Raw genomic sequence first — 17,053 nt, 5'->3', positions numbered from 1 at the left:
TGGAATATTCTCTTAATTATAGGAAACATGAAGAAGAATATCAGTTGCTGAGTTATAGATAAGACATAGCTAAAAAGAGCTCCAATTAATTTCCTCATAAGATCCCGAGAGAGTCATATGCCACGTTAGAAGTTGTTTCCAGTTTCAAGCTTCCTACCATTTCCAAAGCATCACTGTTGAAGACACAAATAGTAAAAAAAAAAGTAGGTTAATTATATCTTTAATGTTTTGAGTTTTTTAATGGAAGGTGTTTTAAGAGGTGATTAATTAGAGGCATATTTTATAAAAATGACGAGTTAATGTTTACAAGACCTATAAAAATGAGAATGATAATGTTAAGAAAAATGATAGAGCAGAGGAGAAGCATAACAATATCCGAAAAATAGAATAAAAAAGCAAGGGAATTCCAAAGGGTGAAGTGAGTGGACCCCACAGTTGGGCTTAAATATGATCACTGCATTGAGATTTGCAAAGGGTGTGCTTGTGTTGTGCTATCTATCTTGAGACTGAGTCTGCCAATACCAACCACACCATAATAGCCTCATAGTGTCGACATGGTTTGCGAGGAAGAGTTGCTGATTGAAAAAGTGTGCGGGCTGTATGAACAAATCTCGAGCCTGGAGAGTCTGAAACCTTGCAAGAATGTCGACATGCTTTTCACCCAACTAGTCCTCACATGCATACCTCCAAGCCCAATAGATGTCACAAACCTAAACAAAAACGTGCAAGAGATTAGATCTCATCTTATAAAACTCTGTGGTGAAGCTGAGGGTCATTTAGAGACCCACTACTCAACCCTCCTAGCCTCGTACGACAACCCCATTGAAAACCTTGATATTTTTCCTTATTATTCAAACTACCTCAAACTTGGTCTCCTTGAGTTCACTATCCTCACCCAACACTGCACCCATGTCCCTACCAAAATCGCCTTCGTGGGTTCTGGACCCCTTCCTCTCACCTCAATTGTGTTGGCATCAAACCACTTACCTTCCACCACATTCCACAACTATGACATGGACTCCTTGGCCAATTCCAATGCTACGCGCTTGGTTTCCTCTCACCCTGACTTGTCCAACCGCATGCTTTTTCACACCGCAGACATCTTGGATGTCTCCAACGCTTTGAAGGAGTACGAGGTTGTCTACTTGGCAGCACTTGTGGGCATGGACAAGGAGGGCAAAAACCGGATCATCGATCACTTGGCCAAGCACATGAACCCTGGAGCATTTCTCATGCTCAGGAGTGCTCATGGGGCAAGGGCTTTTCTCTACCCTGTCGTTGACCCTTGCGATCTTCGAGGCTTTGAGGTCCTCTCTGTGTTCCACCCCACCGATGAGGTCATCAACTCGGTTGTCATAGCACGTAAATATCCCCTTCCTATGCACTCACTCGATCAAGGCCTTGCTTCCAAGATCCTTCCCAACAAATGCTCCGAGATTCAACCCTTCAACCCCCTCAACCATGGGAACATCATTGAGGAATTGGCCATTGAGGAGCAACTCTTGTGAACCAACTCTCCATATCTCCACTAATTTCCTCTTATCTGTTCTTATGATGATGAAGATTGGGTCATGTGGTATACCAACTTAGTTACTTAATATTTCAACAACTATGTCCGACTGTTTTGTATCTCATCCAGCAAAACTTAAGTGTTTTACATACTATTGTTCTTGAATTTGCAATAAATTATATATATGAAAGAGATTACGCGTTTTAGATCTTATCTTCCTCAACCAAGCCATAACGTTATGCATGCTAGCACACTGTGTTTACGGTTTTCTCTACACGCTTTTGCTCATCTTCATTTTCTAATTAAGGAAAACTACTGTGCTTATATGTAACGGCATGCATTGATATCAAAGGATGGTCATGGAGTTGCTACAAGAGCAGCTTAGATTCAGGTTAGGTTGTTGGTTTAAACTTTGGCTGAGTTAATTTTGAATCTGCTTCTGAGTTTGAAATGTATATTTGATTTAATCTGAATCGCATTTGAAGTCATTGAACTGCAAGAATGGTAGTTTAGAGTGTGTTTGAATAGCTATTCTCATAACTTTTCAAGGCATTCAACACAGACAAGTTTCTCTCTTGATATATAGATTGGATGAACTGACGTTTGAAGTGCCAGCTTGATACACAATTAATGTTAGTTTGATGTAAAACATGATGGAAACTAGTGAAGGCGGTGACAATTTGACAAAATTGGGATTAAATCTTCATTTGAAATATATTAGATGTTGTTCTGGATTGTATTATTCATGTAAGAATTTATATGAGCTGGACTAATTTTTCGAGAGGTTTATGCATTTCCATAAAAAAAGTACAGTGAAGTTAATTTTGAATCATTAAAATTGATTGAAATATGTGTAAATTAATCTAAATCTTTAGAATGAGATTGAGAGTATTTTATTTGAAAGCATGAAAAATGTTGTTTTAAGATACAAGCATTTTTTCATGAAAATATGTAACATGCTGGAGTTAAACTTCAGAACAATCAGATATGCAGTCCCTAGTATGAAAATTGGTTTCCTAACTTTAAATTGTATGCGTGCTTAATTGCACTAGATTCTTAACTATTTATCTTTTTCTCTTCTGAATATCACAGAGCTGTTTTGGCTGCGCATTTACTTCATTATCCACTAAATCGCAATCACTGAAAAGGAGAAGTCCTCTAATTCCTCTCTGATATTAGCAAACATATTGGCTTTCAAATCAAAGACTGCTTTGCTTTTAAGGGATGCCAACTTATCTGCCTTTTTCCTACTTGATCAATCAATATTTGTCTTTGGTCTAATACTTACATATGCTGATGATGACATTTTCAGATACCACTTTGTCTTTGACCTCAGAAAAGCTGAAGAGAAGAAACGATATGCAAGCATATATCTCCACATCGCTGTACCTTATCACTAATTACCCAAGCATATATTCATAATTAAGATGGGAATTAATGCTTTTTTCTGTGGTGGAAGTGGGGGAATTGCAATAAGGTTTGAATATAATTATAATATCAGAGATCACCTATTCATTCACTCTTAGTCTTATACTAATGATCACTTATGATGTCAATGCTAATTGAAAGGAAAATCAACGAAGAATGAAAAGACAGCATGTTTGTTGGGCTTTTTAGTCTTGAATGTCTTGAGTTTATCAGAAGACAAATATGAAAATTATTCTTTCTGTAACTGTCACTTTTATCTGTTTGGTCTATTAATTAGTAGAATTAGAATATACTTAAATTTAGTTTGCCCCTTTTTAACAAAATTCAAGCTAGGGGATGCCAAAGTTTTATGTTGCGATTGGAAATATTAAGTTCAGTCAAAATGAAAAGGTTGAACAATTATTGGAAATATACGTGATTCTAATTCTCAAGTTGAAAGTTGATGAACAGAAAAAGTTTAAATACAAATCTTCGAGTGAAATGATTATGCCAATATATGAAATATAGTTGTACAGTTTCTTTTAAATTGAAAGACTTGTTTTTTTATTTATTTAAAATAAAGAGTTCTATTCATTCATTTTGATGAGTTGTTTTCTTTGTTCCATTTAAAGAGCCGTACGGATTCACTCTAATATATACATCGTTTTGTGCAAATCAGTTAAAAACGTGTAAATCAAAGGATATGTTCTTGCATAAGGACAAAATTAAAATAATTTAGGTATTCATGAAAATAAAATAAAGTGACTCTAATTAATAAGATACCGTGTGAAATTATATGACTAGTCATTTAATAGACACCATTTAAAATAGAATAATAACTCATATATATATATATATAATTTATTAAAAAATATAGTTAAATTTAAGCAATAGGTATATATAAATTTTTTTTGAAAGGCAATAATATACTAACTCAATTGATATGATTTATCATGTAATATATTAACTCTTCGCAAACAAAACTAAGTGATGCATTCACTCCACAATTTTTCCTAGTGTTCTTGATGTCCCTAGAATTGTTACTCGGTGAGGGTCACTTAATGCATCCTCCCCACAACTTCCGAATGAATAGGGAACTCGTGAATTAAGGAATTCCTTTATAGCCTTTAAATGGAAAGCTTGTAGAGGATGATTTATTTTTATAACAAAAATTGTAATATTTTATGATAAAAGATAATTGTTTGAATAGAAAAGTTTAAAAGAAATTAAAATTTTAAAAAGTTATAACAATATTTTGATTACTTAAAATATATAAAATTATTCTCTTCTCTCATCCATTATCTTGTTAATTTCAATATTTAATTTCGATATGTATATGTTTGATACATTTAAAGCAAGTTTTAAATTAGATGGAAAATAATAATATTTGTTCACTATTGTAACTCTTATGAAACAATTTTTGTTTTTTTTTAACAAGTTTTAAAGTTTTTTTCCTAACAAAGATAAATTTTCACTAATTACTTTATTTTATGGACTTTTTTACTTTATTCTTCTTTATGAGTTATTGTTGATCACAGTTTTTTCTTATTATTAATTGTTCTTATCGAGGTGAAGCATAGGAGTCTCTTAGATGGTAAAGAAGTAATTGCCTTGTGAACCAAACTCTTAAAAATATTGGCCAAATACAAAAGGAAAGGAAGATACATTTATAAAAGATTTTTCAACGCTCAAATCAATAAGAATAGTAAAAATATTAGTGTATAGATGAAGATATGAGATTAAGTGTGTACTTCCCTAGAGAACATAACATATTTGTAGGTCTTTTTAAACCCTTAACAAGATAATAAAGTAGTTATTATGAATACAACTTATCCGTTAACCATATTAAAATTATTTAATCATTATTTTTATTGCTCGATCGTCTTAGCTAGGTCTTACCTTATTGACAACATGTTGCTTAAGAAATATTCAATCCGAAAGTATCCAAACAATATACTACAAGAAAATCATAAAATAAAAAACAATTTTAAAGACAAACAAAATTAATTACTATATTGACTAAATTAAATATTATTTTAGACACTGAAAAAAATTACTAGTTTTTAAAGTAATTTTTAGTACTAATAAAATTTATAAACTAGTTTCTAAATTGTATGTAATTAGGTACCAATAATTTACCTACCAATTTTAGAATCTAAATTAATTGATAGCTAATTAGATAATTTACCTACCAACAAGTTTTTAAATCTGATAATTTTTAATACCATAATAGTTTTTACTACCACAACTCCTCATTGGTGAATTGATTAAAAAAAATACTCCTTTCATTTTAAAATGACTTATATTCAATATTTGTTCAGATATATTAACAATAGTAATGAATAAATTACTTATTGAAATAAATTTATTAAATTCTCTTTCGTTATAAATACATTACTTACATGTAAACTATTAGGTGCGTAGTTGAAAATTGATATACAGGTGCACGCACGATATTAAAAAAATTGAAATAAAAGTTTTATATCCCATTGAAAATATTAGTCATTTTGATTTTTTTAAATCTAAAATATTAGTCTATTTTTTGAACTTTGAAATCTACCTAATTTAAAGTTTTAAACATTATTTACTACGTCTATTGCACATTTCTCTCAAGTTAATCGATCCGGTGTGATCTCATTTTGATCAATTAGCAAAAGAGGCTACGTTCTATCTGGGTTCAGGCCTTGAGGAAAATATCCCTTCTTCTATCAATCTATGATTTTTATAATAATTAACTAAGATCAATTTAACAACTGAACACAAATGAAGGTGCCTAACTTTCAAGCTATAGTAGTGGCAGAACACCACTGTTTGTTGATTTCACAGTAAATATGTCCATGAAAATTCAAGAAATGGGTTGCAAGTTCTCTTGATCGATTGTCCCACTTGTATGGTTTTTAAAAGGGAGGTCCAAAACCTGATTGTAAATGTGATTATTGTATTGGGCTTGGGCCTCATTTTTTAGAATTTTTTTTAAAAGCCTACTAAAGCAGTTTCAAAATGACAAATTCATATTTCTTTTTTAATTTCAACAATATTTTTTTAATATGGTAGAGTCTCTAGTGTTTTTTTCTTCATTTTTAAGTTTTAAGTGATGGTTATTTGTGGAGGCTGTGATTAATGTTGATAGTTAAAATAAATTCAGTGGTGTTTTTAGTAACGATGGTTAAAAAATAGAATAAAAAATTAAAAAAATATATATATTCATACTAGAAAACGTTAAATATAACGAATTTTTTATTAACCCTTTCACATACACTAAATGATGGAACAGTTTTCTCAATCCTTATGGTCGAAGAAGAATAAAAATGTTACAGAGGTATGAGATGCAAGGGTGTAGTTGAGATTAAGCTTTATTTAAGGTTGTTAAAAAAGTTAAAATGGTGAAAATGTGGAGGTAGAGGGAGAATTTACCTTCCAAAAATTTGTGAAAAATCAAATCAAAATTTAGTCCTACATTGTGATCGAACTATCTTCCAATAGGACTACCAGTTCAGTTGCGTTTACTGTAAATAACTTCTTGAAGACTGAGAAACTTTTCAGCTCATTATAACTCAAATAAACTTTCACTGTGACTGATTACTTTTTAAAAATGAATAGTTACATACTCTTTTCTTTAACTTGGAGTTATGACAAATTCTCTACATGTAAACCTGAAATTGTAGTTCGGAAGTAGGTAGTAATAATTTATTCTTCTAGGGAACTTTGGATGGTACTACACAGTAAAATTTAGACCAAATTCAACCGAGAATAGCATTTCTGCAGTATATAATATTTATCGTCATTCATACATACATACATACATAAGAATTAATAATCACTAAGCTGAGTAATTTCTAGCCAAAAGAGGCATTTTCTTCAGCACGACATTGCCATAAAATAATGCACAACTCCAAAATGCTGGACAACAATGATGATTACACTACCATAACTACAACTTTGAGAAGTATATTATGTAAACGTATAGTTGATAAACAAAAGTTCAGAGTCCAAAATTTAGCACATTGCGGAGGTTACAAGGTGAGAACGTTGAAGAGCACTGGAAAGTTGCACAACTAAAAGAACATAGCTCCTCCTATGACGCCACCGCCGCCACTTAACCCATCCATAACGGCAAATCGCATGTCCTCAGCTGGTTTCCAATGCCGTTTTCTCTGATTGATGAACCAATTATTTATCTGCTTTTGATCCAGTCCAGTCACTTCTGATAATTTCACTTTCTCCTCCTCCTGTATCATTGAAATCATACCAATAAATCATGCAATTCTTGTACCTTGTACCCACATGAAGTTCATCAAAACAATGTCAAAAACAGATTTCAAAAGACAACTTTTACAACAAGTTAGACTACTGGTTTTACAACAAAACCTTGAACTCTAAAACCTCTAAATAGTTGCCTGAACGTTTACTTACTGTCACTGCTAATATTGGCATGTTTGAAAGAATGACATAAAATAGAGTATAAGCGTTATTTTTCCATGGGAACCATTTTATTCTCAACATGCACTTTTAATCTGTTTTAGTCATTGCCGTCCAAAATTGTAGAAACTAGATCAGATTATAACATGATAGAACAAGTTAAAAAGGGCAGGTGTAAGGACTGAAACAAGTAATTTCTAATTTGAAACAGTACCTATGCTTGCTCAATCATGGAAGAGTGACTTTGCAAGGTCATGCATCTTGTAGAGTTAGGTAAGTAAAAGTAAGTGACAGAAAGACATGGTTCAGAAGAATAAGTACTGAAAAGGCTAATCAATTACCGTAGGATATGGCCATCGATGATGGGTGTTCCACCAGTCCATGAGTGCCATCTTTGCATCCTTTGGTAGCTTACCCTTTTTTCTCCGTTTTAGAAATTCCTTTCTCAAACCGCTAAAATGGCCACTATATTTGCGAAGGAGCATCTCTTTAAGATTTTGATCACCTTCAACTTCTTCCATCTCTCCACAACTTCTTTCTTCCTCTGATGCTCCACCAGCTACTTCATCTGACAAATTCAATTAAAATAATACCGTTGAAAGAGATGAGCATGTACGTATCAAAGTTTGGCTGTAGTAATTGATAGCACAAAGGGAATTAAAAACCCTATTATTATTACATGCTAAAGTCAGCCTTTAACATTAATCCTTTTTTTTCCTTTTTTTCTCCCTTTGGCCACTTCTTCAATTCATGGCACTGGAATAAAATGGTTCTGAAAATATGTTTTCAAGTATAGCTCTCTCTATATGCTTTCTTAGGACTCACTCTCCTTCGCTAGAAACAACTCCACTTGGTTACCCTAGTTAATTTCCAAGCAAAATCACGATTCTCTCTTCATGGACATCTACTACTTCATCCTCCATTTATCTATCTTTTTCTAATTAGATAAGTTAGTTAGTCTAATCTCCACAAAAATTAGTGAAATTTTTTAAAAATTAAATAATATTAGTTAAGATTTAGAAGATTACAACTAAACTTGTATTATTGTATATTCTGATTTCAGATCATTTAAAAGTTGAACCAATAGATATAAATTTCAAATCCAATTTACTTGTATAATTCCCTTGGATCGAATCTTCAATCAGGATTGAGATAAAAAAAAGTTAAACAGTAAATTTCACTTTTTCTCTCTTTACTGGTACACTACAAGAAAATCATGAAATAGAAACCAATTTTTAGAAACCAAAATAATTAGTTGCAATTTTAGAAACCAAGGTTTTTGCTATCAAATTTAGAAACTAAATAATTGATAGTTAAAACCTTGGTTGTTAATTACATACCAATCTAGAAACTATTTAACAATAATGTAAACTAATTTAGAAACCAATTATTTTTTTAGTTTCTAAAATGGTTTCTAATTTAGTTATTATTGCAACTAATTATTTTAGTATCTAAAAATTGGTTTTTATTTCATGATTTTCTTTCTTGTAGTGTGATGTCTAAAATGACTTCTCAGTAGTACAATTAAAATTAAACTTTATTCCATACAGCTACGCATAATCACATGTCATTTGTCTTTAAATACATTAACGTTTAGAACTTTTTTCATAAATACTTATTAAAAAAGAAAGAAATAAGAAGATAAAATAAATTTAGTTTCTCTCTGAAGTTAAAATAACTTTCACTTTTACTTTTATAGAAGTTTCCCTATTTAACTTTCTTAAAGAATGGAATGATAAGTTAGTTGTTTTTAACTTGTATAGGAGGAACTTAATCCATTTCACTCTCTCTCTTTTTCTTCCCATAAATACTTGTAAAGAAATTTATATAAATAATATTGTGATCCGAATTTTCTAAATCAGAATTAGAATGGTAATATTTTATCCATTCACCTAAGGAGAAGATATTTACCCTTCCAGCACATACATAAATAATAAGAGAAAATAGTTACCAAAACAAATTACAAGTTATTTGATTTTGAGACCTTATTATAATAAGAAACAATAACCTATATAACTAAGTAAAGTTAGCGATACAAAACTGATGGTGTCATCATATTTGGCTAAAATCCATATTCTAAAGAACAGTGTTCAACATAAGAGCCCTATCAATAATTACTTCTAATGCTTTTCTTGCACTTCATTTACTTTCACTTATAAGGATAAAACTCATGCGACCTAATATCCCATTACATTAGTTTATCTAGTTAGTAAAATAACCCTCAAAAAGTTTTGTTAATGTTAGCAACTTTCCTCATCTCGTTTTAAACTTTGCTTTTTCAACAACACTTTCACTTAATCCACAAGATCTCTTATCTCTCAATCTAGAAATCTTTTACTTTGTGTTTGTAATATAGCAAGGTAGTAAAGAGGGAAGGAAACAACCAAACGGAGAGATTTTGAAATTTGTCTACTGTTTGGTATCAAAGGGACAGAAGAGAAAGTGCTCAGAGAGAACGTGACTTTTGTATTCATTGCAGAATCAAACATATTTTGAGTGGAGATTGTTTGATTATTAGGAATAAGTTTGGACAAGTTTCTTCCTAATTTTTTGTACAGAAAAAATAGGTTTCTTTCTACACTAAATTTAATTTATACACATTAATAATAAATTTAGAAAAGTTACATGAAAAAGTTTTAACAGAATCATTCATGCCTTCTTAATTTTTTTCTCCTAAAACATGAAAAAACTTTTCCAAAAAAAATCTGTTATTTTTTTTCTCTTTCACTTTTCAACTGTTTCTTCTCTATTTTCCATAGCCAACACACAAATTTCTATTATCTTTTTCACATTTTTCTTCACTTTTTCTTTCCCAATTTTTTGTTTGAACATCTCATCTCACATGAGATTAATAACACCTTCCGATTCTCAAATACCCTTTTCCAATATTTCTTTCAAAGGTCAAATATCACCCAAACATTGTGCATCTGGTTGAATTATCATTATTAAAAAAAATCATTAAATAATAAATAAATTTAGAGATAAAAAAATAATTAGTCATTATATTGACTATATTAAAAGTTATTTTAAAAACTAAAAAATTATAGATATTTAAAATAGCTTTTATTATTAATAAAAATTTATAAAATAATTTTTAAATTGAACTCCAAAATTAGCAACCAATGTCTTAAATACTAATAATTTAAATTATAAAATAGTCTCTAAAGCTTAATTTAAAATTTAAAATTTAAAATATTTAGTAGCTAAAACTGTTTTATAAATTCTTATTAATAACAAAAATTATTTTATATACAAATAATTTTTTTAATTTATAAAATTGTCTCTAATTTAGTAAAATAATAAATAATTTTTTATCTCTAAAATTAGTTTCTATTCAATAATTCATAAGATCACGTTACTCCAAAAAAATTCCTTAAAAAATTAATTTGACCTTGAAACTACAGTTATATAAGATGATTAATATTTTGCTAACTTTATAAAATAAAAACCACTAGAATTTTCATATTTTTCTATGAATTTTATATAATCCACAAAATATTCACTAAAAAAATTCACACATAATATGAAAAACTTTATTTTATTAAAATATTTATAATTTAAAAAAATCCTATGTCATTGAAAATTAAGAATAGATTGTCATTTCTCCATAAGAATATGTAAAAAAAGAAAATAATTTCTCTATTCAATTAAAATTAATTAGATTATACAAATTAAAAATGTATAGAAAGTTCCTTTCATTATTTTCTTTATTGTTCTCTTACATGCAAGCCGTCTATAGAGAGGTGGCTGAGTTATGAAATGGCTTGAATCAACTCCACGGTTTTTTTCAAAACTTTTTCAAAACTAACAGTAAATATGCTATTAATGTCATACTTTTATAACACTATTACTTTTCTTTCTTGTCTCTTTAGATCACATCAATAATCTGATCTTACCGTTGCATAAATGGAAGTTCACTTCTTTGGTGAAGATCTCTAAACATTTCTGAATTAGCAGTAGGAGCGGGGTGTGGAAGTTCAAATTAAACATCTCTGAATCAGTTCTATCTTTAACGTACAAAAAGGGACCATTCATGTTCAGACTTCAGAATAATAACAAGTTAGAGTCCACAATTTCCACACTGCTCTAGCTCTTTGTTAGTTTTGAGAATTTGAGTTTCATTTCATCCATGACTCAAGTAGTCACAATGATAACATTATCCAAGCACACACACCACAACACAAAGGAATAAGCGGAAAAATGAATGGAGTATTTACCAGAGCGGTTGTTATCTGATGACTTTGCCAGTGTTCCATTACAAAGGTTGCTTAGTTGTGATTCCATGTTTCCCAGAAACAAAGTCGCTTCATTGAAGGGTCTGGACAACTCCTCCTTGTATCTACGAAGCAAATCGCAGTACATTTCCTTCCAGATCATCAACAATTCAAATCTTCATTCAAAAACAGCACAAAAACTCCTCGCATATATGTGCATGTATCTATATATAGGAAAAATAAAAACAAGTACCCCCTCTAATGCATTTCCAGAAATTACTTTGCTTTCAATCTCTGGACTTTCCCTCCAAGGAATTTGGAAACCAAGCAAAATTATACCCAAAAGAGAAAAACAGAAATTTTAAAACATACCATGAAGTGGTCAAGTTCAGGGCCGTCCCCTTTCTCAAGGCGAGCATTCATGCGGCGGCTTTCTCGGCCTATTTCTTCAAGAAGGCACGCCAGTTCTGGCGGCGCTCCAACCTTCGAAAACAATTACCGTTTACCATCACAAGGGTCACTGCTGTGTTTCTTGGTGATATCAGGCATAAGAAAGAGCAACTCTATAAACTGTAATTGATTTGTGGAAGTACCTTTTGGCATTCTAGGTATGCAGAGAGTAAATCTGGATAAAGAGGATGATTGGCGATCTGGATCTTGATGATCCGATCCGTCATACCTGAGTCGGTTACGTCGGGTTGAGGAGCTTCTAGCTGGAGGTAAGAATTAGGTGTTGTTCGGAGACGCGAAGGGAGAAGAGGTTTGAACCTGTAAAGTGGTTCCATGAGGGTAAGGTGTGAAGTAGGAAGGAGGTGAGTAAGTGTAAGGAGAGGTTAGATATGATAATGACAGAGGAAGGTAGGGTTGGGGGAGAAGAAAGTTGGAGTATTAAGGTAGGTGCAGTGCAGAAAGAGTTTTCTTTTCCAAGAAGAGACGGGAAAGGAACAAAAGAGGAGAGGACATAAAGATATGAATTGGGCATGTGGATGCATCATGGTGTAGGTCGTGTCAGTGTAGGCCGTACATACATGTAGAACACTGAGATTCTCACTCCATAAAACATCAACAAAATTACAACGTAACCTTCTTTCATTCGCCCCCTTTAATACGTCGGTCCCTCTTCTTTCGATTACATCATCACAATTCACTCATTCAAACAAATCAATAAATTCACTGTTTAATCCATCATTCAATATAACATCTTTAAATATCCACTTTTTTTAATAACATAACTAATTGAATGGTGATGCATTTACAACTTTTTTTTTTTACACTTATTTTAATTACAAATTTAATTTTTATTATATATTTTTTATTAAAATTATCACAACAAAAATTATATATAACATATAATTATTAAAATATAATTTTTTAATTAATTATTATTAGAGATTTCACATCGATTAAAAATAAAAATATTTCATTATATATAAATAGATACAAACTTGAGTTAGACTTAAAATTCACTTTATAATATGATATTAAAATTTATGATGTTTATTGAGCTTATCAAGTAACATGTTATCGAACACACGAACTAAACTATGAGGGCATTTTAAAATAAACAATATTTTAACAACTATTTATTTTCTCTTAGAAAAAAAAAAACCTGACCTGTGAGTGTTGGGAATGAATGGATGGAAATATATGGCATCCGCTGAAGGATGGCAAATGCTAGCGCCAATCAGTACAACTGTCCGCTAGTGCCGTCTGACTGAAAAAAGTAAATAATTTCTTATCTCTCTTATTATTTATTGGATATCAGTAAATACTTTGTTATTTTTATTTCAAAATAAAATAGATATTTAATTTTAAATTATATTTTAAAAAAATCGTTTCAAAAATAAATAAATAAATTCAAATAAAGTACACTATAATATATATCTAAATAAAAGTCATTTTAATTTCATAAATATAAATAAAAATAAAAATTACATTTTACAATTCACAGTTTTATTCTAATGACTTAATTCTAAGATAATATTCAGATAAAATTACTACTAATAAATAATGAATATAAATATCAGACTAATTTTAACTATTAATAATCTAATAGTTAAAATATTCTCTATTTTATCATATACTATAGTCTCCACTAAAATTCATGCTTAGTTATATCAGTATAATACATGTTTTTGTCACTCTTACATACAGAGGACTCACCAAAATGATAACTCCCATTTTGTTTAATTGAAATTTTTTAGAATATTATTTCTCCATTTTTATAAAATTCGTTGAAAATAAGTGATGTTTTAATTACTTTTAAAAATACTTTAATTCAATATTTTAAATAAATTCTATAAAAAGTTTAATATGATTTGAAAATATAATATCTTTCTATTTCTTTCTTATCTGTGTTTCGATGAACCAATAAATATAATAATTTTTTATTTTAATAAAATAATTTAATTTTTTTTTTACTTTACTTTTTACCTTTTCTATCTCATACAGTAAATAGATGTGTAAATTTTTTAAATATTTAAAATATATAAGAATATAACTGATAAAAAAACAAATCTACGAATAATAAAAAAATATAAGAAAAAAAACTCAATAATCCGACATTTGACAAAACAGAAAGAGAAAATATTAAAGTTTCACTCATAACTTTAGAAAAATAAAATAAGTTACTAACGCATTTTTTTGTTGCTAAATTACTTTTTTTTAAAGGAGTGTTATGCACAGTGAGACATTAGAAATTAGGGGAGGGGGGGGGGGGGGGGGGGACAATACATTAAATCAAGCACAGATCAAATGATAACAAAAACCTAATCAAGTTTTAAAGAATACAGAGCAATAAGAAATAGTCATCTTTCCCCCTGTATTAATTTGTGATTAAAATTATGCATCAAAAGTTTAATATTATGTTGTTTTTATGTAAAATATCGTATTATTTTCACCTGTTGATATTGTGAATCGGAAAATGAATCCTATAATGTTGAAATCATTATCATGGAGCATCTCATTTTACTATACATGGTAACATACTAGTAGAACATCCTGTATAATTGTACATATAAAATAAGTATATCATGCATATGAAAACATCACAAGAATTCAAAAGTCCTCAAAATAGTATACATTAATAAAATAAAATAAAAATAAAAAATATCACATTATTCAAAAGTTTGTCTACTTCCATTGTAAGATATCACGGTGAAATAATGTAGATTATACTTAATATTATATCAACAATCATATATAATATTAATATTATATATGTGAATGTTAATCAATGTACATTTATCTAAATGGTTAAATGAAAAATTCTGATATTATGATAAATAAGTTTCATTGAAGATTGGAGATTATATACTGAAAACTAACGTATGTTTTCGATATTAAAGTGACAAAAAAATATTTGTTATCAAAACAAATATATATCTAATATCATATTATATATAAATTTTCTTTAATTTTTCGACATATGAAGTCTTCTCTACATAACTAAATCATCACTAAAATCAAGATACATTTATTCATTGAGGATTAAACATTATATATATACACATATTACATATATCAAGACATATACATGTATATAAGTTTATCCAACTAAGGTTCACTACATAGAGGACCATAAAAAAATGACATAATATCTTATGCATACATCTCATCATTAATATATTTTTATTATATACTTCGAATCATTATAAAGATATAAAAGAGTAAGATATATATGTGTTTGGAATTAAGTTTAGTGGAGAAACATTAATAGGTATTTTTTAATTCAAGAATCATTTATGATAAAATTATAAATAGAAATACTTATAAAAGAATCTTGAAAATATAACTATTTGTAATGCTCAAATATCATATAATAAAAAATACAATTAACAAAAAGCAAATGATATTTAATTTTTTATCTTAAAAGGAAAACTGTATTTATTTGTATAATAAAATATAAAGAATAAGATAACATTTATGTAAAAGGGGTAAGAATGTTATATTGAAAATAATTACGACAAAAAGAATAAATAATATTTATAAAATAGTATTCAAATATTATTCTTTAATTTTAAAATAATTTCTCCTCTTATATTATATACTAGAAGGTTTAAAATTGGACCAAAATTTTGAATTTATTACGCAAATTTGTTTGATTATGCTCATTGAACAATTAGAATTAGAGAAGTAAACAAAAAATGTAGAAAGTGCATAAAAAATTGGGACAATGGGTTCTAAGTAAATATGGTTCTCAAGATGTAAAGTAAATAGATGAATCATGCTTAGTGATGTTTGTTATAGAAATGTGCTTGAGTTTATAATTCATTATATATATTTATCTCTAAATCCATCTCTATACAACTTTAAGGATTATTAAAATATTATTTTTCTTTAATATATATGATTAAAGTTCATCCTAAAGAGACTTATTGAATTTGGGAAGAATGATTATTGAATTACTTACAAATAGATAATAACATATTTAAGATTCAATTTACTATATATTGAAATCTTGTATTTTATATAAATATAATTAAAATAAATTATAAATAAAAACTTCAACTTAAAAATTACTTTTGTAAATTTGAATTAAGCATAAATTATTTTTTAAATCATTTAAAACTAACATTATTTATAATTATAATTTTTTATTACAAGGGAAATGTGTGTGAACAGGAGAGTTATCCTTTTTAAAAGCATGCTAATCTCTTTGAAGTGTGAAGTTAAGAAAAACTCAATTATAAGTTTAGCTGGAACATTGAAAAAGTGGGCCTAACAAATTAAAACAAACTTAGCAAAGCATCAAAGAGAATAAAGAGAAGTTTAAACTGTGTAATGCTTTTCAAATGTGCTGATTTTAATATATTAAAAAGTTTAATATAATTTTAAAATATTAAAATCAGTGTATTTTAAAATATCCAAATTTCACAGTAAAGGCAATGCAAGCCACTCAATTATTTCGATTGAGTCGATCACCTACACCACTGCGCTATGGGCTGGATAGGGCCCAATGTATAAACAGACACCAAAGTTTTGTTTGGTTCTTCTACTTTAAGTCAAGGAATTTGACTAAATACATATGTATAACCAATAAATTGACTAAGTTAAAAAAAATAGATTTTTCATAATTATTAAAGTAGTTGAAAAAGCAAAGAAAAACACGATTTTTTTTTAGTAAGTGTCAAGATATAACCATTTAAAAATAAAATAAATACGTTATCTATATTTATATTAGGAAGCTCAGACACTTATCTTAAATGGGTGTATTCATGTCGAACACACGTATCGATGTCGACACTCGTGGACAGTTATCGGTGAAGTGTTCAATTCAAAAAAATATTTGTTAAATTTTTGAAAATTCTAACACTTTTCAAACACAATTTTAAAAGATATAAATACAATAATTTTTTAAAAACTCAAATTTATTGTATAAATTTTTATTATGATTATAAAAATAAGGAACAAATTCTTTTGAACCAGTCATGAAAAATATCTTCCTACTTCCAAAAGAATCTGAAACATACTTTTGCACATAAATATTTATTTTCAATTTATA

General features: G+C 28.9%; 2 protein-coding genes across 2 annotated transcripts; one reads left to right on the top strand and one right to left on the bottom strand.

Moving 5' to 3' along the window:
- Positions 1-455: 455 nt before the first annotated feature.
- NAS4 (nicotianamine synthase 4) lies at positions 456-1,716 on the top strand. The gene has a single exon (XM_068617846.2). It carries the CDS (start codon positions 555-557, stop codon positions 1,506-1,508), a length of 954 nt encoding a protein of 317 aa, XP_068473947.1. The 5' UTR covers positions 456-554; the 3' UTR covers positions 1,509-1,716.
- Positions 1,717-6,656: 4,940 nt separating this feature from the next.
- Positions 6,657-12,625, bottom strand: LOC137814906 (homeobox protein knotted-1-like 10). The gene is made up of 5 exons (XM_068617845.2): positions 12,144-12,625; positions 11,923-12,033; positions 11,554-11,701; positions 7,678-7,904; positions 6,657-7,146 (listed from the first exon to the last, which is right to left on the bottom strand). Exons 1-5 carry the CDS (start codon positions 12,333-12,335, stop codon positions 6,973-6,975), a joined length of 852 nt encoding a protein of 283 aa, XP_068473946.1. The 5' UTR covers positions 12,336-12,625; the 3' UTR covers positions 6,657-6,972.
- Between the last annotated feature and the right edge of the window lie 4,428 nt (positions 12,626-17,053).

This window comes from Phaseolus vulgaris, chromosome 1, assembly GCF_051622355.1.
Source record: "Phaseolus vulgaris cultivar YP4 chromosome 1, ASM5162235v1, whole genome shotgun sequence".
NCBI classification, from domain to species: domain Eukaryota; kingdom Viridiplantae; phylum Streptophyta; class Magnoliopsida; order Fabales; family Fabaceae; genus Phaseolus; species Phaseolus vulgaris.
The sequence above is the reverse complement of the archived record's forward strand: the minus strand, read 5'-3'. Positions and strand labels throughout refer to the sequence as shown.